This window comes from Seriola lalandi, unplaced genomic scaffold (assembly GCF_002814215.2).
Source record: "Seriola lalandi dorsalis isolate HSWRI2012SDOR001 ecotype SW California unplaced genomic scaffold, Sedor1 jcf7180002054945, whole genome shotgun sequence".
Taxonomy (NCBI): domain Eukaryota; kingdom Metazoa; phylum Chordata; class Actinopteri; order Carangiformes; family Carangidae; genus Seriola; species Seriola lalandi.
In genome coordinates, this window is record NW_019525496.1 from 1,440,670 (window position 1) to 1,464,870 (window position 24,201).

The 24,201-nt window shown below is 39.5% G+C and overlaps 3 protein-coding genes and 2 long non-coding RNA genes across 5 annotated transcripts in view; 4 read left to right on the forward strand and 1 right to left on the reverse strand.

Moving 5' to 3' along the window:
• Positions 1-547: 547 nt before the first annotated feature.
• Positions 548-7,011, forward strand: vps33a (VPS33A core subunit of CORVET and HOPS complexes). Its single transcript, XM_023393855.2, has 13 exons — positions 548-692; positions 1,009-1,074; positions 1,238-1,365; positions 1,456-1,642; positions 1,906-2,022; positions 2,187-2,361; positions 2,909-3,102; positions 3,818-3,944; positions 4,231-4,298; positions 4,584-4,721; positions 4,929-5,066; positions 5,166-5,334; positions 6,004-7,011. The coding sequence occupies exons 1-13, from the start codon at positions 591-593 to the stop codon at positions 6,195-6,197; spliced, it is 1,803 nt and encodes a 600-aa protein (XP_023249623.1). The 5' UTR covers positions 548-590; the 3' UTR covers positions 6,198-7,011.
• Positions 7,012-7,511: 500 nt separating this feature from the next.
• LOC111644940 (uncharacterized) lies at positions 7,512-9,112 on the forward strand. Its single transcript, XR_002759828.2, has 2 exons — positions 7,512-7,718; positions 8,442-9,112. It is a non-coding gene; the product is annotated as an uncharacterized LOC111644940 (long non-coding RNA).
• Positions 7,802-10,637, reverse strand: LOC147817535 (uncharacterized). The gene is made up of 2 exons (XR_015436276.1): positions 10,508-10,637; positions 7,802-8,610 (listed from the first exon to the last, which is right to left on the reverse strand). It is a non-coding gene; the product is annotated as an uncharacterized LOC147817535 (long non-coding RNA).
• Positions 10,638-10,662: 25 nt separating this feature from the next.
• Positions 10,663-21,500, forward strand: ppp2r2aa (protein phosphatase 2, regulatory subunit B, alpha a). The gene is made up of 10 exons (XM_023394081.2): positions 10,663-10,941; positions 11,329-11,406; positions 13,208-13,305; positions 13,484-13,649; positions 13,816-13,928; positions 14,513-14,690; positions 15,693-15,857; positions 16,532-16,701; positions 16,914-17,005; positions 17,338-21,500. The coding sequence occupies exons 1-10, from the start codon at positions 10,935-10,937 to the stop codon at positions 17,615-17,617; spliced, it is 1,347 nt and encodes a 448-aa protein (XP_023249849.1). The 5' UTR covers positions 10,663-10,934; the 3' UTR covers positions 17,618-21,500.
• A 1,043-nt stretch (positions 21,501-22,543) lies between these two features.
• Positions 22,544-24,201, forward strand: part of bnip3la (BCL2 interacting protein 3 like a) — a 5,974-nt gene continuing 4,316 nt past the window's right edge. Inside the window, exons 1-2 of the mRNA XM_023394104.2 lie at positions 22,544-22,684; positions 23,784-24,054. Coding sequence (XP_023249872.1) covers positions 22,633-22,684; positions 23,784-24,054 — 323 coding nt within the window. The 5' untranslated portion in view covers positions 22,544-22,632. The remainder of the gene's footprint in view (positions 22,685-23,783; positions 24,055-24,201) is intronic.

Sequence of the window (24,201 nt, forward strand, 5' to 3'; positions counted from 1 at the left end):
TATAAAATAATGCAAAAACACACTCGCTGTGAAAATAATTTGGATTTACATTATAAGGGGCTTTTTTTTTTTTACGGTTATGGATCTATTTTTGCAACACCTACTCACATGAAAAGACTGCAGGGGAGGCAAGAGGATTCACCCTTCGCACTTCCGTGTTCGTGTCCCTCAAAAGACTCAAAATGGGAAAAGGTACTCACGGTGTGGCTTGAGGTCTACGCAGTATGTTTAAGACATTTCAACCTACCAATGGTCGCAGTAATTTGAGACTCAGACTTTCCTTATAACTACTTTTAGAGAAATTGTTAGCGAGCGCCGACTACGCATGCGTGAAACGAATTAGGCACGTACAGGATCCTGTTAGCTAGCTGTGGCTGTTGTTTATAATAATTGTAGACTGTTGTAAGATAGGGCAGACTAACGGACACAAAGGTTACATAGACTGGAGAAATTTACTAAAGCAGTTTTGTATTTTACAGTCTTCGGGCTGGGTTATGGTGTGAACTTTCCCAATATTGTATCTTCTTTGGTCACGTGATTGAACTGTACAGCTGCAGTCACCTGATTAGTTCTGTCGCTAACAAGGAAAAATGGCTGCCCACCTATCGTACGGAAGAGTCAATTTAAACATTTTGAGAGAAGCAGCAAGAAAAGAGCTTCGAGAGTTTTTGGACAAATGTGCGGGAAGCAAGGTAATGAACACACCAACATGTAAAAAATGGCTGAAACAGCGACAGTTAAGTTAGTCTCCTTAGCCTCAACGTCAACATTATCGTGCAGTTTCAATGGGGTGGACATAATCCATAATGTTATAGATTATTTGAAGAGACAGTTATGTCTTGAGTGTAAGTATAGTTTAATAACACTAACCCTAACACTATAGCTACAGGGTTATCTGTCTGTGAGTTGTAGTTTTTCTTTTAGTGAGGCTGCATATCAATTTATTATGGTAATCACTGCCATTTGCAATTGTCATTGCTCATAACTGTGTGTCCCGTTGCTCTTTAGGCCATTGTCTGGGATGAATATCTGACTGGGCCTTTTGGACTGATAGCTCAGTACTCTCTATTAAAGGTAAGTGCTTCTCTTGTTGCGTTGTAACATAACCCAACAGAAAAGGCCCAGATAAAGTGTCAGGTGAAGGCACAGTAATGCACCATATGTTTAATATAGCTTAGGCTTTTGTTAATTGTAGATGCCAAACAACTGTTGTATGTTTGTCACTGTGTTTTTTTAGGAACATGAAGTGGAAAAGATGTTCACCCTCAAGAGTGGCAGGCTCCCCTCTGCTGATGTCAAAAATATCATCTTCTTTGTCCGTCCCAGACTAGAGCTTATGGACATCATTGCTGAGAATGTATTTAGGTCTGTATGTGTCTCTTTAAAAAAATAACGAGTCACTTTGTAAAGCTGTTTACTGTATTTTAATATTTCTCCTGGATTGTGCACCTTTAGTGAGGATAAGCTGCATTCGTCACGAGACTTCCACATTTTGTTTGTGCCACGGCGGAGCATGCTGTGTGAACAGCGGCTGAAGGAGCAGGGTGTGCTGGGTTCGTTCATCAACATTGATGAGTATATCCTGGACCTGATTCCCTATGATGGTGACCTGCTCTCCATGGAATATGAAAGTGCTTTTAGGGTGTGTTCAACTTGTACATACCAGACATACACTAAGCACTCAGCTGCTCTACAAATGAAGTGTTTACAATATGTGTTGTCATGAAGTGAAGATTAGATTTCAAATCAAGAAAGTCAAGCAGTATTTTACCATAATAACATATTGACAAAATGATTATTGTGGGTCAAATTTGTAAGATCTCTTTAAAGAAATACTCTGAATACTTTATTTGTTGCTGTGGTGTATTTCTCACGTTCATAACATGTCTTTACTCCCTCATTCAGGAGTGCTACCTAGAAAATGACCAAACAAGCCTTTACCACACAGCCAAAGGCCTCATGACCTTACAGGCGCTGTATGGCACCATTCCACAGATATATGGGAAGGGAGAATGTGCTCGGGTGAGTATGGTGCGAGCTGGAATCATTTTCTATAAAAGGTGAAGTAAAAAAAGTGAAGTGAAGTATTGCTCTGTATTGAAACTCATAATTGCAGATGGACAGGTTCTCAGCAGCAGCCATATGAATGAATTTGTTTGAGAAAGAAATTCTCTGCTTGTTCACAGCATGTTGCCAACATGATGCTGAGGATGAAGAGGGAGTTTGCCGGCAGTCAGAATCAGATCCTGCCCGTGTTCGATACTCTCCTCCTCCTGGACCGTAACGTTGACCTGCTCACCCCTCTGGCCACACAGCTCACCTACGAGGGTCTCATTGACGAGATCTATGGAATCACTAATGGTCAGAATAAACCTTTTTGGCTTCTGCTGAATGGTCAAGTACTAAGTTATATTTATATGATCTGATGGCTGCATTTTTTTTTTTTTTTTTTTTTTAAATCATTTGTTAAAATTTTGCTTTATTGAGAATTTGGGGCAAAAAAAGGTGTTGAAATTGGCTGCATTGTACTTGAACAGAAAATATTCAATTACAAATGTAATGTATTAAATATACTTATAGGCATGTATATGTAGTCAATTTTTCCCAATATTTTACCAATTGATCATATGATAATCTTAATATGAAGATTCATTTCTTCATACTGATTATTTTCGTTGACCGTTACAGACTATTTGTGCTTTGTTGAAGGGTTTGGCTGCAGCCATTTCATGTGGTGGCAGCCAAGAGTATTTTAAACACATATTATATATTATCCTAAGCCATGAGTTTGCTCAGGTATAATATGACAAAAGAACAATTAACTTCTCTTCTAGATAATTGATTTTTAGCCGGCTCCTTTTCTTTTTTTCTTAATCAGCACTTTTTTTTTCTCCCTTCTGCCTCACAGGTTATGTCAAGTTGCCCCCTGAGAAGTTTGCGCAGAAAAAGCAAGGTGAAGCAAGTAAAGATTTGCCCACAGAGCCCAAGAAGTTACAGCTCAACTCAGCAGAGGAACTGTATGCAGAAATCAGGGACAAAAATTTTAATGCTGTCGGAGCAGCGCTCAGCAAGAAAGCCAAAATTATTTCTGCTGCCTTTGAGGTTAGTCTTGCTTCAACTCTGCCTGTCCCAGTGTATTTACCTGCTGTAATATGATTATAATGTAATCTTTCCTTCATCACATGAATGTTAAAAAAAGAAAATTAGTTAAAATGCCTGGCACTTCCCTGGAGCTACAATAGATCACTTTCAGACATTCTAGCTGATCTGATTTTAATCTGGCTGGCATTTTACAGCAAAGGTCATAACAGAAATCTATCAGGTAAAGGAGGCGATGACAATCACCTAGAGATAAGATGAAGCACTAATTGTTGAAGCAGATGCCTAACCAAGACAAACATATTACCATTCTCTTATCAGCTCAGAACTCAGACACACTGATTCTGACCCCGGGAAGCAGTGAGCATGAGCAGGATGCTCCAGGGAAAGAGACTTTCCATTAGAAAGGTTTTCAGGAACATCATTGATTGTGTGTGTATTGTCATTGTTTAGTCTGAAGGGAATTTGTGTAGATAGACACCAAACTAAAATAGTTTATTGTGTGTTTGGTGGGAGTTTATAGAAAAAACTGAAGATGGGTAAAACTGTTTTGCCTGTTGTGCCCACACCTGTTTCATTTTACTGATGAGCTATGTGATTGACTTTTTGTGATTATTAAATTGGATTCATCATTTTGAATGCTTTTTTTTCTTTTAGCTGCTCTATCAAATTTATTAGCAGTTCAGCAAGTAAAGGGTTTTTTTGTCTTGTGTTGCAGGAACGCCATAATGCCAAAACAGTGGGAGAAATAAAGCAGTTTGTGTCTCAGTTGCCTCATATGCAGGCAGCACGAAGCTCACTGGCTAACCATACCTCTATAGCAGAGCTGATCAAGGACATCACCAGTGCGTAATATCCCCTGACTTACCTCATCAAATCTGACACCATCTTTTTCATTTAATTTTGCATAGATTCTTGCATATTTAATATTTACAAAATAAAATGTGTGATTTGTAAAAACCCATCTCTGAAAAAAGAAACCATTGTCCACCAATGTTCTAAAGTCTTGGTTGTTTATATTAATGTCATTTATCATTTTCTATTGCCCAGTTGTATTTGTCTTTCCTTTCACCGTTTTATGTTTTAACTATCAAATACTTTTGATGATAAAATTAAACTCTCCCATTTCAGCATCTGAGGCCTTCTTTGATAATCTAACAGTGGAGCAGGAGTTTATGACTGGAGTCGACACAGACAAGGTATTAATCTGTTTATCATTCACCATTCCACCTAAGCTAATGTGTCATGCAGTTTGTTCTAACATTATTATTATTACATAGATATACCATGTTTCATATGATTTCACTAAGGTTAACCTCATTTTCAAAACATGTCTAATTGAGGAAGTCTTTAAAATGGAAAAATATGAGAAATGTTGTATGGTATTTGATTTTCAGCTTCTGGTTCAGTCTTTGGTTTGAATTTAGACAAATTGGTTTGTACTTTTATCTATAATTCCACTACAATGTTATTTGATTATCCAGGTGAACACGTATATAGAGGACAGCATTGCCCAAAAGGATCCACTGATCAAGATTCTGCGTCTGGTGTGTATGCAGTCAGTCTGCAACAACGGCCTTAAGCAGAAAGTGTTTGACTTCTACAAGAGGGAGATTCTACAGGTAGAGTCAAAGACATAAGATTTGTTTTTGGTGGTGATGTCTTGTCTGTGCTCATACATTCCTACTGGATCAACAGAGAAGAATCATGGGGAACTGCAGTTTGGTGTGGTCTTTTTTTTTTTTAACTTAGTTGTATTAAAAGATGAATTGAAACTGGTAGGTGACAGATATTTTTTAATAATGCTTTTTTTTTGTTTTTTTGTGTAGACCTACGGTTATGAACACATACTAACACTGAACAACCTAGAGAAGGCGGGTCTTCTGAAGGCACAGACAAGCTCAAGGAATAACTACCCCACTATTAGGAAAACCCTTAAACTGTGGATGGAGGATGCCAATGAACAGGTACGACATTTATGAAGAAAAGAAAGAAACCTGACAATTGAACACATGCATGTTTGAAGGTTTGAAGAGGACTTTAACTGTTTTTCTTTTTACCCTCAGAACCCCAACGACATCTCCTACGTGTACAGTGGCTACGCTCCTCTAAGCATCCGACTGACACAGGTACTGGCCAGGCCCGGGTGGCGTAGCATCGAAGAGGTGCTGAAGATGCTTCCAGGCCCACACTTTGAGGAGAGACAACAGCTGCCCGCTGGGCTTCATAAGAAACGTAAGGACCATTACAAACTAGGTCTGCTGTTTGCCCTGCTGCTCACTGACAAGAATAAAAGTAAACAGCCTCCTGCCTGGTACGTGTAGATAAGACACAGGCTTTGTTTTCGTTGAGTCAAATGTAGAACAGCAGCAGATTGATGGCACAAAGCTGACGATACCACAGAACCACTGTCCGTGTTTGTTTGTCTGGTGAAGAGAAGGCTAGATAAAAACATGCGCTCGATTTGACAGTGACCACCAGTGCTTTCCCTCAGTTTCTCTCCCTCTTCTCATATTGGCAGTATTAGGTGTTACACTGATGTGAATAATGAATTTAATTATACACTCAATTTGAAATGTGCTAATTAGAACTGTGAGTTTGGGCATTAGACAGTTGACTTGTTTCCACATGCCTGCCTTAAACTGGATTGGAAAAGGTGATAATAGAGGACTCTAATCTAGGGGGAGGCTGACGGCTAAATTAGTGTTTTCACATTTCAAAAAATGGTGCTTAAGCAGAGGGAACTTGGCCCTCTCCACATTCAGCTGTATTTTGTTAAAGGTAGTGAGGGCTGGTTTACCACGTCAGAAATAAAGGAAAATCTTTGTCATGCTCATCATTTCCCTTTTATTTAGCTTTTACATTGTGTTTGAGTGACATGTGTCTCCTGTTACTGTCATACAGGCCAGCAGGGGGAGAATCGGACAACGCTAGTGTTCTTCCTCGGTGGTGTGACGTATGCAGAAATAGCCGCTCTTCGTTTCCTCTCTCAAATGGAAGACAGCGGGATGGAGTACATTATAGCCACCACAAAACTCATAAACGGTACAACTTGGATCAAATCCCTCATGGACCGACCTGAATCTCAGACCCCCTGAGTCACCTGCATGTACACCTGGCCACATCAAACACCCCATCCATCAGAAAACCACAGCTGCTGTTTTTATGTCCCTATCAGTGAACTGCAGGTGTTTCATTGATGTCTCTGCTGGATAAACAGCAACAGGCTCTTTAAAGGTGCCCTGTGGAGTTTTTTTGTGAACAAAGTTATGTTTTCATTCTGTTACTAACTAAAACACACTGTGTGTATCTCTGAGGCCCTGCAAATATGTTGAATGCATTTTCTTCTTCATTGCATTTGCAAACCTTCTTTTTTTTTTTTTTTTTTTTTTTTTTTTTTTTTTTTTTTTATATTTTTATATTGTGCATTGTTACACTCATGTTTGTCACTCGCCTTTATAGATGGTTTACTGCACTTCTTCGTATGTTGGCACCGCCACCTGTCGATCAGTGGAATAGTGTGAAACCAGCAGCAGGAATGTGATTTGTGTTGTGGTCTCATGCATGTTCATGATACAAACAAAATACTGACCCACTTGTAAAATCATTCCTCCATAGTGCTTCAAGTGGTCATAAACTCCATAGAGTACCTGTTTTAAATTTTTTTTTTCTAGTCCCTAATTTGCAGCCAGACAAAATATAACATAAAGCTGGTTTAATTCTACTGTTTATGTACATCCCTTTGTCCTCTATAAAACTACTGTATATATGTATGTATGATTAAAATATTTTGAATGTGTAAGATGATTAAAGCTGCACTTTGATTTCCACTTTTGAGGGCTTTTCTTGGCAGATTTCTGTGTGGCTTTTGCTCGGATGAAAATGGGTAAATAAAGTCATAACTAACTGAAATTAGTCTTGTGTTACTTGGTCTTGTGGGAGGCCATTTTGACTATTGTTTTCTGGATAATTTTAGGAAAGACAAGCCGATCGTGATCGCTGAGAGCAGATGAAAGGCAGGGATGGGAGTGTATCCGTCAGCAGTGCTCCAGCTCTCTGAAGGAGCAATTAGCACAGTAACAGGCCTCCCGATCAGCCGATAATGGCCCTGTGCTGTCTGGAGAGCTCAGCCCATGATTTGACAGTGCAGGACACTGATTGAATTAGGAGGCCATTTGCTCCGTGTTCCGGTAGAGGATAACTGTGCTGCATGAGGGTGTTTGATCTCTCTCTCAGTCAATACCGTCTCCGTGCCTTACACTATGAACATAGGGAGACCTGCTGACAGCACTCAGATATTTTGGTGAACTCTGCTCGGGTAAATCTATGTTAATTTCCTCCATTTTGATTGGCTAAAATTAAATCTGTTAATATTGCGTGATGGCCATAATTTTACAGGACCATTTCTTTGTTTGAGGAGCAGGTGCACTGAAGACTTAAACTCCCATTAGATCGTTCCCTGGAGATTCAGATGCTTGTGATCAGTTATTGCTTTTGGCTCCTCCTCTGCCATAAGAGCTTGAGACGCTCAAGGCAGCACACACCAACTTGGACTTCAGGACAGGAAGCACAGGAGCCCACATTCTGATCAGCTCCTGTCTTGCACCAACAACACCAAGGTATGACTGGTTTTGATTTAAAATTGATGCATGTTAGAATTTTGTGAATTTAGTTCAAGTCTGGCAAACCTTTACCAGGACAAGATATTAATACATTTTTAATCAAGACAACTCATTACATTATGCTTACATTTCTTATTCAATTACTAATAACTACTTTGAAGAAAACATAGATGAACGTATTCAGTGTTACTCAGCAAGTTGCATACTCTACAGCTTCATCATGTCTCCCTGAGAATATCTGAAAACGGTTTAAAACATCATGAAAGGTAAATGCTGAAGATGTTCAACAGTTTACATTGTCTCTGGCTGTACACAAACAAAGTGGATCAGCACTTACTGTAATTTACAGATAAATTATTAACAGTGGTCTTGTGACAATGCAGCCTCTTCAGCTCCTACAGGGCTAGGGACAAATCAATGTGCACCTCCAACACAAATAAACACATTTCATAATACATAAAGCGCTAAAAATAATCTATTTTCTACTTAAGTAAGCATGGGAACAAAGACCATACATAAGATGTCATTTATCCCAACTGCATTTTCAGAAAATGTTGAGCTTTTTTGTCTTCATTTATGATTATTTAAAGTAATTAATTAGATTATTCACACCGCCTGTGTTGTTGTAAACTTTCAGATAAGCCACCTTGGTGGACATTAAAGTTGTTCATTATTTTGTTGTGTTTTATTCTGAAATCTGACAAAAGTGTGTGTTTGCAGAATGGGTCGAGGTGAGAATATGGGACACCTGACTCAAGCTGGTCGCAGGCAGAAGATGCAGCAGGAGCCTCTGGATGTGGAGCCTTTGTTAATCCGCTTCCTCCGGACATTCAAGGAAATCCTTAAATTTGTCCTCTTCAGCTACACCGTGCTGTTTGGTGCTCTGCTCCTTGCCAGATGGACCACATATTTTATGGTGGGAAAGTAAAAAGAAAGCGACTGTTAAAGAATGAGCCCGTTCTCGAGAGCTCATTAATGAAGTCAGACCTTCTTGGGATTTGTGGACTATGCAGTTCCTATAAATTGTTAATGTCTCCATGCGCAGCTAGAGTGGTCATGTTTGTTTCGCTCTGTGATTCACACTCTGCATTAGAGCTCATAGCTTTTGCCCAGTTTTTCTTTTTTTTTCTTTTTTTTTACTAATCTAAACAGGGTGTTTCAGGCATATAGAGCAACTCCACAGTGAGTGTTTGTTGACAATGTGTTTAATTGTGCAATCTAGAAACTGTGATATCTGCTGGGCTGCAAGGTTACCAGAATGAAGCTATAAAACATGTTTGTATGGTTGTGTAGCATACAAAAGCCGTATTGTGTATCTTCAAAGCTGTTTTTTCCCCCCTTGGAAGCACATATAAAGTTTGGCAAAATGTTTGTGAAAATAAGACACATCAGTGGTAATGTCACTGGGGATTATTTCTCTGTTATGGTTCTAGTTTCTGCCAAATGCATTGGTGAAACAAAGCTGTTCTTCTGCATGGATATCTGGGAGAGTGGACACCTGCCCCATGGGCCCTAGGCTTCCAGAGGGCCAGAAGGCTCCAGGTTTAAAGTATGGACATTAATTTGTAATAGTTTGGTTAATTGCAAATTTGGTTGGCAATACTGTATATAGCACCAAAACATAATATGAACTGAAATTATTTGGGCCTTAAGGAAACACCTGTAGGAAGTCCTCTCTTCAAATTCTAGTTTTAAGGTCTTTATTGTTTCAATTTATATTGTGCTTATAAGGTGCATATTTCTAAATAAATCAAAACAGTCAAATTACCAAAAACTTGGGTATCCCTGTGGCTTAGGAGCTAGGATGCTGACCATGAGCTGCATTGTCCTGGTTCAAGTCTGGCTTTGGCCCTCCTTACATCTCTCTCTTATTCATTTCCTGTCATCCCTTTGTTGGCACTAGGTTATAATAGCACCACGCAAAAAAAACAAACAAACAAACAAACAAAAATAATCCTACCAAAACTAAATGATACACATACAATAGACAGACGGTGACAGGGATGTCAGTGGGCATTATTCATGAAAGACATTTCGACATGTGACAGCAAAGAAAGCACAGGTATGCTATAAACAATAAAATAAATGACTCCTGATCATTTAGCTGCTTCATTACTTGCATGTGGCCTCACACATCACACCGTCATGACTTACTGGGAAACAAGAATATAATAGAGCCATTGTTATTGTAATTACTACCACCTGTGCTTTTGCTACTATAGCAGGTGTGAAGTATGTCTGCTGTGAAAAAGGCCTATAGGTGCTCAACTACACTTTGCCTTGGGGCTTGTTCAAGGGTAAATCTGGGCCTGGTGCTTGGTCTCCACTTAGTTTCTCATTCTTGACATATATGTACTAACAAAACTGGTGTCTGGCTTGTGTGTTATCTTGTTCTTATCTCATGTTGTTGAAATCCGGATGTGTTACAGCTGACAGAGACATGCCTGCATTAAATGCACAGCAAACATAAAATGTGTTTGTAACTCCCCCCCAAAAAATAACCCACCATAATGTGGGTGATCATCATTTAAATCATAATTAATTAACTTAAATATAAAATAGGACTTATCTCAATTAAATCTACATTTGTAAATTAAAAGTCGTATCAAATCTAGTTTACAGTTTTATCGCTTCACTATTGCTGAATTCACCCTGCGTGCGTGGGTTAGTTTGATTTGATTCACTGAAACAATGCACATGGGCGGGGTTTAAGCTATTAAAGGGTTTTCTAAAATAAAGTCCCTTTAACTTTTCATCGAAAATGAAACGTGCTTTAAATCAATTACCCCAAGCGGTTTCCCAGGACAGGAAAGAACCACATCGGCGACGGTTCTTGAGATCTGCCAGGTTAAATTTTCATGGTGCCCCCGCACCGCTCTCTCAGTTTGAAGGCTGATGAACGCCGCCCGAGTTGCGCCATTTTGAAAGTGTAATGCTGGGAGAGGCAGAGGCGAGGGAAATCTCAAAGTAGAGTGCAAAGTCTAAAAGCTAGTACTGAGGATTGAAGTTTACTTTCTCTGGCTGAAAACTGTTTCATACTGTCAATATCAACCGGGCCCAGGACTTGTGCGGTCTTCGGACTCAACAGCAGCAGTCTCCGCTTCATTCCTCCACTGCTCCTTGGTCAGAACCACCCAGCCGACCCGGGTCAGCACTGCTCCAGCCCAGGGCCCGAGCCCGCTGCAGAGATATACTCTGTTTGAGTCGCTCACCATGGCAGGTAAAACTAGAGAGCCAAGACTGTGAGAGTGTCTCAGGTTTAATTATTATTCCGCAGTATGTGTCCTGTCCTGCACAGATGATGGGTTTGTCTCTCCTGTTGTGGTCAACCAGCGCAGGCTAACTAGCAAGCTAGGATACTTCCAAGATGCTAGATGTGTGTGTCACTGACAGTCTGAAAGTGAGCGTTTTCCACAGCAAACATGCTAAAAGTATTTCCGGTGATAGGGAATTGTCTACACCAGTAACTATATTCGATAAGTATGAAGTTACTTGTGGCCTTGCTCTCATGACTATAAATATTCTTAGCTTAGTTAGCACCAGGCTAACGCGTGCAAAGTTGTCTTTGATGGTGGTGTTTTAAAAGTTGGGGTTGTGTTTTGTCCAGGGGCCGGTGGTGGGAACAGTGATGTGCAGTGGTGCTTCTCCCAGGTCAAAGGAGCGATAGATGATGATGTCGCAGAAGGTAAGTCCATGTGGTTGTCACTGAACAGTTGCTAAAATGTACTTTCTGCTTGGCATCCTGTGCTTGCTAGTTTTGAGGTTAGCTTTAATGCCAGTGCTACACTTTCTGTTTGAGATATTTATACATATGAAAACTTGTATGACTGATTGCCATGATCAGTCTGGCTGCACTGAGGTAAAAGGGCTACTGGTCGGGCACATACTTGCTTTATGGTCCAGTAGGCCTGTTACAGACTGGTAAAACTGGCTCATGGCTGACATTCATCTATTTTTGGCACAATTGCTGCAAAAATATAAACAGTCACTACTTTTATAATTCCCTAGTGTGCATTTGTCCAGTGTGTGTTATGTAATGCTTGCATGCATGGGAGTGAAATGCATACTAGAACTGAATAGTTGCAGGTTTTTACCCCCGTAGTACAAGGAGATTTCATAAACTAAAGTAGGAAGTTAGTCAAGCAATACGTTTATTTGGTTGAGCAATCAGTGTGCTTAGGTTCCACTTCAAATGTGTTTCACACAGTCCATTAATGACCTGCTTCAAAGGTCTGATCGGCACTGCCACTGTTTTACCATGCAGGTGGTCCTATATTTTATATTTTATTTATACTTTTACTGCAAACCCATTACAATAGAAGTGCTCAAACCATCACAGGTTTCTTTGGTTTGGTTTCCCCAGATAATCCACATTCATCGTTTAACTATTTTCTAACAAATAATAGTTCCCAATTAAAACTACTAATGACGATGTGGTCTATTGATTATTCTGACTAACTGGAACATAGTGTCTGGAAAGACGCTTTTCTGTTTTCAACTATTTGCATAGTTAGATACCACACAGATCATGTAATCTGTGTTTTGGATGAGTGGATTCTTGCAGTACTGAAGGGCATTTTAACACAGTACATGGGGATAATAAATGCCAATAAAGTGCAAAAAACGTCACATTACATACACTATAGTTTTTATTACCATATGCACAGAAAGACCAGTGGCAAACTCCCCTTTTCCCATTGTCCAATTAGTAAATTCACAAGTGCCCTTAAGACCTATGTTTACAGTACATGATGGACTTGTTTGTGTGTAGAGGGCTACACAGCTGTTTACAGTAAGCTTTGCCTGAGAACAAGTATAAATAAGAGCCTCTCCTTGTGTCAAAAATACATATCAGTGCATAGCCTGAAAACATAACACTACATTAGTGTAGTAGTTTTATTTAAACCCCTTCTCCTTCACTCTGCCCTTTTAGTTTTATATGAGAGTCTGTATGGAGTCAGGTCGTGTCAGGCTCTTTGTGTGCTGTGTTAAGAGAGGAACAACACCATAGTCTATATTAAGGATTGCACTAGCTCAGAATAGTCCAAGCCAGTAAACAGGGATTGATTGTTATATTGTAGGATTTGATGAGAATGCTTGTCTTTGAGAAGTGCTGAATAGCCGAGAATGGCAAGTTGTTTGTTTTCCCCTCCTAGACTTTAAGTTCAAGTTAAAGTTCATGTACATCACTGCTCTGTTGTGTTTTCACAATGTATGACATGGTTTGCACACTTTCCAGGTGGGTAAAGCGGCATCAAATGTACAATATCTTTAACGCTGCTGGAAGAATTTTGTGCATCATTGGGAGGATATGTTGTTCAACCAGAAAAGCCTTGCAAACCGGTGCAAAATATTTTGATGTTGAACACATCTCAGGTTTACACAACAGTTTCCTCACTACAGTTCCAATTTAAAGACAAAAAAAATGGCACTAAGTTTAACAAAAGAAAAAAGATTATATTCTAAATACACTACCTTATTGACAGCTGACATCATATCTACGGTTGAATTCAACCACTCTGGGGAGCTACTAGCCACCGGGGACAAGGGGGGTCGTGTTGTCATCTTTCAGCAGGAGCCAGAGGTAAGTTTTGGCGACTCATATGAATAAACTAAATCTGTATAAACAGATCATTGACTTTTTTTACATTGGATAAATTCCTATAACTTGGTCACACAGGCTGCTGGTTTTACTGAATTCAGAATTTAAGATGAAAATAACCATTTGAAATTTATAAAAATTTCTCTCTGTTATTATTTAGAGTAAGAATCAGCCACAGTGCCGAGGAGAGTACAATGTTTACAGCACCTTCCAGAGCCACGAGCCTGAGTTTGACTACCTGAAAAGCCTTGAGATCGAGGAGAAGATCAACAAGATTCGATGGTTGCCTCAGAAAAATGCAGCACAGTTCCTTTTGTCTACAAATGGTCAGTAAAACTACTAGATTTTAAACTGATTCACTGCAGTAAGAATTAATTGGTGATGTTAAATTATTTTTCCTTTCCATCTGCCCTATGGAGACATCATTTGGCCACAAGTAATCTAAATTTAAAGAGTTTCTTGTGTAACTGAGGAAGATTTTCTCATTGCCAGACAAAACCATAAAGCTGTGGAAAATTAGTGAGCGCGACAAGAGACCAGAGGGCTACAATTTGAAGGAAGAAGATGGACGATACAGAGATCCTAATACTGTCACGACACTACGGGTGTGTATAAATTGCTTTATCTCTGTACCATTAATGTTGGATGTGAAAATTAAAACCCAGAAAGCCCAGTCATTACGGCACTGTCTGTGAGTAGTCAGTTGTTTTTGATTCATGCAGACATTCATCAATCATACTTACATGTCTCACAAACAAAAAGCACAGTAACTAATAACGTTAATAATCCATTGCTGCAGTTATTGCAGTGCAATCATTAATGTTATTAGTCACACCTGTGTTTGAGAAGTCTAAAAGTGTGCTCTGAAAAAGGTCTATTCAGCTTTCACTTTTTTCTCCCTAGTCATGTGCACCCTTCTGTTTGAGAAACACTGATCTATATTTATTGAATAGTTTCCAAATATAGACTCAGTTTAACAGACTTGCCAGTTAAAATGAGGCCAGACCTTTGTTTTAACTGCTTTTTTCTGTTTGTCAGTATCAGCGAACCTCAATCATCAAAATGCAATTTGTAAAATAGAGGATGATATGATGACCACACAATCTTACCTACAAATGAAGTGATGCTAAAACCCTCTCCTCTCCTCTCCTCTCCTCTCCTCTCCTCTCCTCTCCTCTCCTCTCCTCAGGTACCAGTTTTCAGGCCCATGGACTTGATGGTGGAAGCCAGCCCTAGGCGAGTGTTTGCAAATGCTCACACCTACCACATCAACTCCATCTCAGTCAACAGTGACTGTGAGACCTACCTGTCTGCAGATGACCTGCGCATTAACCTCTGGCATCTGGAGATCACTGATCGCAGCTTTAGTATCCTTCTGTTCTGTAATTCTACGCAGCCATCATCTTTATAGGTCTTGACGTAATTCTTCTGTTGTTTGTGTACAGTTTTATCAAGAAACAAAGACAAACTTGTGATACATTTTTAAGTGACCACAAGTTTGTTTCTTTCTGTGTAGGTACTGTGTGAAATAATGAATGTTATGTCCTGGTTAGTTTGTTTTTTTTCTTCTAAGGTAGTTCTGACTCACTCTGAGATCATGATACCCTGCATGCATCCTGTTCACCTCCCACCACACATCACACTGGATACATTCAGACCGTACATCATTCAGTCCCTGTGGCAAAACTGAAACCCACTGCTTATTAGGACTCCATTGTTTTAATCCATGTTAGTGAATTAATCAATCCATTTTGTTATATAAGCCGTGCAAACTATGATTCTGTGGCTCTTTGCTGGTGTATTAAAAAATGTTAGACACTGTGTTTTAAAGTAAATTAATCATGGGGTAAAAAATTAATTGGTGTGCATTGGTGTCTGCCACAATGTCATATCTGATGCTACCACTAGATTCCCCCAAAGTGGAGATTTTTCAACTTTTACATATAGTTGCTCCAACATGGTCTGAATGTTGAAAAGTTAAATGTATGTTATATTTGACCCCAGAGTAGTTCTAGTGTAAAGAAATGTTTTATTCCTGCATTGAGCTGACCACATGACTTTCTGTTGCTATTTCTTGTCTTAATTCTCCAAGGGAGCAAAATGAATTGAGTCCCAGTCAAATGCTACTTGCCATTGTAAGTGCATTCACAAAATAAGGCAGTGTTGATGTTGACACCTCACTAGTTCAGAGCAGCTATAATAGATGGCTTTCTGAATGCATGGTCGAAGAGGAGAGTGTTTTCTTTTTTTTTTTTTTCTTTTTTTTTTTTTTAGACTGGAAAATTTTTCCATTACACTATTTTAGAATATTTCTATTTAAGTCATGGTAATGTCTGTTTAGTCCCCTGACCTTAACCTCACTTCTTCAGATATTGTTGACATTAAGCCAGCCAATATGGAGGAGTTGACGGAGGTGATCACAGCAGCGGAGTTTCACCCCAACCAATGCAACACTTTTGTCTACAGCAGCAGCAAGGGCAGCATCCGCATGTGTGACATGAGGGCATCAGCACTGTGCGACAAGCACGCCAAAAGTAAGCTGGTTTCATCTGTGCTGTGTGCCTGCAGGGGAACTGATGAATTCTGATGAGTATCTGTGTTATGCCAAAGGAAACTGGATGATAGACAATGAAGGTGGTAAATGTCAGTGTGCTTGCTTTAGTAGATAGACATTGCTTTAATAAGTATGAAGAGCCTAACAATCTCTGATTGACCAGCTCACATTGTGAGCCCAGTCTTTCCGGAAAGGGCTATGAGAATAGTATCTTTTTAAACTGACATGCATGTTGACGAGGATGGCGTTCAAATCTTTAAAGCCTTTCTAACAGCAGAGTTTGTAGCATCTGCCAAGAAATCTGCTTTAATGAAGCCTGCAGTTTCCTGAGAAGAAGTCTTGACTAGTGAAGCGCCTGTATGAGCGGGCAAGGGTCAGAGCTCCAAAACTGTTTCTTCTCTCTGTTAGATTTTCCAATTTTAGAGAAAGCATGCTTGTAAAAACATCATGTGCATAATACTCTTTGCCAAAAATACGGGACTGAGAGCGCAGACAGATTTTAATATGTTGCTGCATCAAATTATAAACGGCTATATAAAAAAAAAAAAAGAAAAGAAGACTGTCATTGCACTTAATAGCAGTCAGGGAATACTAATGGCATGCATCCATTTCCTTTTTTTTTTTTTTTTTTTTTTTTTTTTTTTTTTTTTAAAGTGTTTGAAGAGCCAGAGGATCCAAACAATCGTTCTTTCTTTTCTGAAATCATCTCATCCATCTCTGATGTGAAGTTCAGCCACAGTGGACGCTACATGATGACCCGCGACTACCTGTCCGTCAAAATCTGGGATCTCAACATGGAGACCCGACCAGTAGAGACATATCAGGTCTGTAACTGTTGCCATGCTGAGACAAAAATACATTACATCAGTTTGGTTTTTTTTCCTGCAGATTTTAAGTTGTTCTACTGTTTCTCCACAAGAGGGGGGTGTTTACTGCAATCATTATCAAAATGTCCAAGTCTCTTGTAATGTTATTTTCATTTTTGCACAACTGCCGATCGTCGCTACAACACCTGTTCTTCACTTTGTTTTAACAGGTGCATGAATATCTCAGGAGTAAGTTGTGTTCACTTTATGAGAATGATTGCATCTTCGACAAGTTTGAGTGCTGTTGGAATGGGAACGACAGGTGAGAACCTATTTTTATTTATTTACTTATTTCAATGCCGTCATCTTTGGATAATCTTGTGTTTGCAATTCCCCACACATTCAACATGCATGACATGTAAAAATGTCTTGGGCTGACTCTTATTTGACGCAGCTGAACCCTGCAACATTGGCCTTATCATTTAGAGTAGTTATCTGTCCAGTGCAGAGTATAAGGCCACACACAATTTGGTTTGGGTGGCAGAAGGGTATTCTGGACATGTTCTGAGTATACACTTATGGCTTTTTGAATAGTTTTCCTTCATTGTTATAATCTGGTTTACTATCTCTCACTCATAACTTGTCTCTCTGCAGTGTTGTGATGACTGGTTCCTACAACAACTTCTTCAGGATGTTTGACAGAGGCTACCGGCAGGACGTAACCCTAGAGGCATCGCGGGAGAACAGCAAACCACGATCGGTCCTAAAACCTCGCAAAGTAAGCACAGGTGGGAAGCGCAAGAAGGACGAGATCAGTGTAGACAGTCTTGACTTTAACAAGAAGATCCTCCACACTGCCTGGCATCCTCTGGACAACATCATCGCTGTGGCCACCACCAACAATCTGTACATATTCCAGGAAAAACTCAACTAGCATTTGTTGAACCCAGATCCCAGTTTTCTGCTTGAGCCCCACTGCTCTGATACACACATAACAAACAATATTTGTCTGTCTTTGGCTAAACCCCCGAGTCTTGATATGATCTGCTCTTGGTGAATTAAGTATTGAATGTGACAAGACTTACTCTGTCAACAACAAACGGCATCATTAACACAGTACATCCAAGCAGGCCATCACAAACACATTTTCCATGTGTACAACAACTGTAGACATGCAGGGTTTGTAGATCTGAGACCAGACTTTGTGACTTAGTGTCATTGGTTTCCTCCATTAGAATCACTCCATTCACCAAGTTACTGTTTGCAACTCCACTACATCCCAAACCAAAGGGAAAATGAGTTAAATGCACATATTTGGCTATTTCATTTTCTTTATTCTTTTGTGCCATCGTGACATGTATGTCATAGCTACCAATTGTTGATCATTTTTTGTAGCTGCCATGTTTTATTAGTATAAATAGGAAATTCTTAATACGGTTTATACGTGTTTCCGTCACCATGTTCCTTTTCATACTGGCCTGAAACACTGCTAATACAAGCTGTCAACACTCCATATTTGCCCCAAGTATTTGTCAAGTTGCCAAGTTCACTCACCATTTCTTTCCAGATATACAGTATGGTTATGCTGTTAAAGGACTATTCTAGTGTTTTATTATGTTTTAGCTCATTCTCTACAAATAGTGTATAACTTACATTACTGCTAACCTTTTTCCACAGTCTACAGTAAGAAAGTCAGCATTCTTGAACCTGACTTGAGTTGTATTCCATCACAGTGAGCTTCTTGCTGTCTTTAAGTAAAATTAATTATGTTTTAACACAGTCGCAAGTAAGAAAACTCAGTGTGTGTTCGAGCATACTGAAACATCTGATAATAAATGTAAGTCGTCTAAAATCAGCCTTTTTAATGCAGGATATAATGAAATTTGCAAGAACATTCATGTTTCTAAACATCTGTCCTCTGGATTAGAGCTTCTGACACAATAGCAGCTTGTAATGTGCTCGAGCGTCCTGAACATATCGGAATCAGGTTTTCAAAACAATCCCTGGTTCTCAGATGCATTACTAAAAACTTGCCTAAAATGTTCATTGGGATGGATTACTTATCTCAAGCTCAAGCCTGTAAGTTGATTTTCATAGTGCACTGAAATGGCTACATTTAGGAAAATTGTCGGCAGTGATGTGTAATTGATTTCTAGTTAATGGGCTAAAACATAAAAGAAAACAAAATCGTCCTTTAACATGGACACAAGAATGACTTGCGCACACTTCTGTCAGGTATTGTGGTTTTGGGAGTTAAGTGGGGGCCAATTATGCCAAAGTAACCAGTCCTATACACTCTAAAGATAGATTAATTTAAAGCTGTCTTGCAGACAAGGTGTCACCGGTCAGACCGGGCACCCGTGCACATGTGTGGACCACCATATAAAGCTCAGGACAAAAGCTTATATACGTGGAAGGGCACGATGGCGTGCTGTGGCCTAATTCTCTTGCGGTTTGTGGCACCAACATTGAGTGCTGCTGTCAGCTTCCCCACAAAGCGCATTGTGTTGTTCTAGATTGATTAATCGCTTTACCCTCTGGATCTTGTTTCTGTTTGTAGATTTTTTTTTGTTTTTTGTTTTTTTAATGATGTTTTGTACCGTACCTGATAAGAGAAGAATAATCACTATAGCTGATTTATTTTTGTATAAATTAAGGCAATAGGATTACAGTCTGATCACTGTAGTTTCTTTAGCTGTCTATCTCAGACTGATTGTAGATTGAAGGTCGCTTGAAGGTCAGGTAACCTTTTTGTAATATGACTATTTTGTTCATTCTGGTAAGAATTTGTTTGAAAGCTAGAGACTTTTTGTGACATCAAGGAAGTGTGTCGTTTCTGACGTGGGATGTCCAAAGAAAAGTATTTTCAGGTGTCAGTACCTCTGTAGTCATAAGCACTATAACAGTTTATTTTTTTAATTTGGCTTACTGTAACTGATGTTTATGTAGAACTTATTTGGACACTTCAGAGTTAGATTCTGAGCTAATTTGGATCTTAATGTTCTGTTTCTGTGCCATGGTTTGTTTATGAATCATTGAGCTCCTGTGAAAGAATAGGTCCTTGAAGGCCTAAATGGGAAAGGCATTTTAATCAACATGTGATGTTAAAACTGTAAAATCAAGTTCTCTCTAAAGTTAGTCAAGTCAATTGACTAGGCAGAGTTACTGATTTTGAATTATTGTATGAAATGTCTTCTCTCTCCTGTGATACAGGGGTAGCTCTCCTATACACACTTGTTTATCTGAAAAGGAGAATTTGTGAAGCACTTGGTTTGAAGATGATTGTTGTATGGAAGCCGTCATTAATGACTGTACTGAACATGGAAAACGTTTAACTCTGCTGTTTCTCTGCTACACTATGCTTTGGTCCCATGTTGCCACTTCTCTTTGGAGAAAACTGGTTGATTATAGCTCAGTTTCCACTATATTACAATTGTTCTGGTGACAGATTAAGCCATTGAATCGGGGCATGAAGCCTGTTGGTTCATTGAACCACATTTTATGTGTGACTGCTACCATAGAGAACTGATTTCCAAATCACTAGGATGCCACAAAAATAATTACCATCTCCTCCATTTGTGGTATTGAGTCTCTCGCTCTCTCACTCTCTCTCTTTCTCAGGGCTCTGGGTGATGTCCTCTACTATTAAGACACTTTGTTAATCTGTTTTTTTTTTTGTTTTTTTTTCGCACCCTTTTTGAAAAACAACTTTTCTTATTGTCTAATGCAAGATTGTGTGAGGGTTGTTCAAGTTCTTTGCCTCAAGTCACATATGTATAAAGTCCCACTCCACAGTCAAGGAGGATTCAGTCAGTTAGCCACTGAGTTAGCAACCCATACAGAAGGAGAGTTGTCCATTCAAAATATGAGATCAGTGATCAGCTTTGACCTGTCATTCATTCAAAGAAACATTTACTCACTCATTCACTGTCAAGTATTAACTGTTCTAACAACCTGTTGGAAGTTGTGAAGAATTTTTGAAAATGCAAAAATCTACATAGAAATAATACCCGATCAGAATTGGCAAGTTTTCTTTTTGGAAAAATGTTGACTTTGGCTTTTACAAAATCCCATGTTTGCAGACACAGTAGAGACGGTCACCACAGACTGAGTGTCACCGATATTCATAAAATCAATAAACTAACCAATAATATTTTTCACTTTCCCCATATGTCTCCATAGCTATTGCTCAAGGCTATGGTGTAAACCACAAAGACGTTCAGAAGAACCCTATTGCCTTTCTCAAAGCATTAAGAAGAAATAAGATAATCAAGTATGTTTCTTGAACTTTCTGGTATGCCAGACAGGAGACTGCTCAGGGGAATTTACTGCTGCTCTGTGATCAAAACCTTGTACCTTCAAGAAGGCAGCTTCTCAGGAAAATCTGCCTTACTGACAGGTAGATCATAGATTTTTTTTTTTTTTTTTTTTTTTTTTTTTTTTTTTTTACATTCATGTTTCTATAATGGCTTTTGACATGAACCTTGGGTCAACTAAACTTGCTCTACATACAGTTTAAACGATCATGAAATCTCAAGGAAACTGTCTAATTTGGAGTTATGAGGTTTTTCCACTTGCAGCAGCATTATATACATGTCTAATGTATCACAGGAGTTAAAAACAAAATGCACTTTTATTTTTGTGAATTTCATTAATTTGTATGTTTTTGTTTATTTCTTTCAAGGGGCTCTTGAATAAAGATTGTAGGAGAGTTTTGGTGATCTGTTTAAATGGTTCATTGTACAGCTATGTTTGTCTTTGTCAAATGGAATAAAGTACAATTTAGATGAAAAGTAATAAAGAATTTCAAACCTGAATTCTGGATAAAATGAATGACCTGCTTTATTTGTGCATGGAAGATAATATGAGCTGTAAATGTGAACTGATTGCATAAATATGGGCTTTGTCAGGACTTGATTTTTGTTATTGCAGAGCCTACACACACTATTTTAGGCCTGTTTCATCACCAAGGCAGAGTCGCTGCTTTGTTTTTAAAAGGGCCAAATATTTCATATCTCTGCAGTGGTGTCGCACACTGCTGCTCTTGGTAAAATTAGTGTCTAACAATGCAAATCCCTTCTTACAACAAACCTGCTGATCATAATGATTTCTCCAAGATATTCAGATCTTGCAGGGAAGTAACACTGGTATGCATCCATTTGACCCTCAGCAAGTAATCATCCAACATAGTATATAGTTTTATGACAACAGTTTATACCTGCCCCCACCACCTCACCTGCCATGGGGTCAACAGGGAAGGGGCAGAACTTTGCTGAAGTGCTGTCTTCTTCTGTCCAACCTCTTTGAAATCACATGTTGTGCATATAACCCCCTGCCTGTCACTTTACATGATAGTGTGGAAACACATCGCTTGACATTCATTTTCCAAAAACAAGCTGTGCATAATCCACAAGGACCTTTTTATGGAAGCAGGGGTGATGTATATTAGAGCCATCCTCTACAAATCTACAGCAAACACTGCTAATGTTTATACATACCTCCCCACATTAATTAAAGTGCAGCCATGTAGCCAAGCAGTTATATTTGAAGAGTGAGTGATAGGAGGTGACTGGGGCCAGCTTTACTACTATCATCAGTCTTCAAACCCTCCACGGGCTCAGATGGCTCAGATAGAAAGAGTCCACCCATGTCTTTGTATCACTCCAGCATAAATGTCCCCGGACAAACTATATTCTTAATAACATCACTTTACTGTCACTGTTGGTAAATCTTGCAGTCACGTATATTTGTGACGAGGGACTATTTTTGATATTTTAAGTAAAAATAGCAAATTTCAAAGAAAATATTTTTAAAGAGACGTTCACTGATCCAGAGCTAACTTGAGTGTCTTGTCTGTCTGTGGTCTGGACTCTGGACAGATTTGGCGCCTGCGCACTTGATAGTTTGTCTGCGTGTCATGTTGATGAATGCTGAAGCTGGGGAGTCAACATGTCCACCGCTGCTGCTCAGCAAAACAATAACGAAGAGCCCGGGCTTCACGGTACGTACCGTCGTCAGTTTTTCCGTGCACCACGCTACTAAGGCTGCGGTAGATACTGTCAATAAGTGTGTGTGTTTTTGAGATTATTCGTGGAGATTGGAGAGTTTATTGTAAAAGTTACATCGGGTATGGAATTTCCTCTTCTTCTGGGAGGGGTGGAGGGTGATGTCGTTTGGCGTCACCGCAAACTAGCCAATTGCGTTGCCATAAATGTTTGATTGATGGAATTGCAGGCCAATCGCGTGCACCAGACAGCGTTGGGCGGGCTCTAGACAAAATGAAAACAAGTTTGGGACAAAAGACGAAATAAATATTGCTTTTATTTGCTACTGATATTTGAATTTTCTGATAATAACTCATATCACATTAGCTACTAGTGTAACCGAGTTGCCCATCTAATTAATTGTCAATTGTAAAGGAAGACAATGGTAGGATGTTAGCCCAAAGTGGTTGCACACTAAACAGCTCCTAAAATGGGGAAAAGGTGTGTTCAGACTTGAATCTATAAACAGTTTTGTTATGGACTAAATCATTAGCTCTGACAGAGGCCCGGGACGTGCGCTTTTTATGTGTCAACATCACAGCTGGAACAGCGACGTGCCTGGGCAGATTGTCTCACACTGCACTCCACAGTTATGCAAGACCTCACATGAGAGCAGCATTGATGACTTGCTGCTTTGTAAATGTGCAGTCGGTCTCATGCATCCGTGCGTCGTCGAATTACATGAAATATATTTTATGTTCAGCGAGCCATAAGCGGGAAAAATGGGCGTCTCATGTTGGAAGGTTTAGATTTGGTGCTCAACCAAGCCCGCTGGCTGTAAGAGATTACATAACTCCATCCTGTTTGGCAAAAAAAATGCAAGCTGTTTGTGGGGCAGTGGCACAAAGAAATGCATGCTATCATGGATGCAGTGCACAGCCAGTTCATTTGAATGCAGAGTGTCAGTGGTGCAGGAAATGTAGGTCAGCTATTTCCTATTGAAAGGAGACAGAGGTGTGTTACTGTGCGGTACACAATCTGCTGTTGGGGTTTGCACTTTGACACAACGAGACTAATGTCCCTTCCCTATCTCATCTTGACCTTTGTGTTGCTAAGGCTCTTGGGTAGAGCTGGAGCTGAATGGAAACACAGGGACCCAGAGCATGCAGACCAACCTGCTAGTGACACCCGCTGCTGACCAAATAAATGCAAATGCTGCTGTGAGTCAAACTCTGCAGACCTTGGAGGTGGTGCCTGAGAACGATGAAACCCTTATTGGAGGATTAGAGCATGTGCCATCATCTTCCTCTATCCACAATGGAGACATGGAAAAGATCCTCTTGGATGCGCAGCATGAATCCAGCCCGAGTAGCTCTTCCTGTGATAGGTAGGAATATGCTGTTTAAAGCTATGACAAGTGTGTTTGCATGGAGTTAAAGTGGACTTGTCTTTCTTTGCTGTTAAAACAAATTTTCATATATATATATATATATATATTTATTCCAATGTGTTGACTCAGTCCTCACAGGCCACC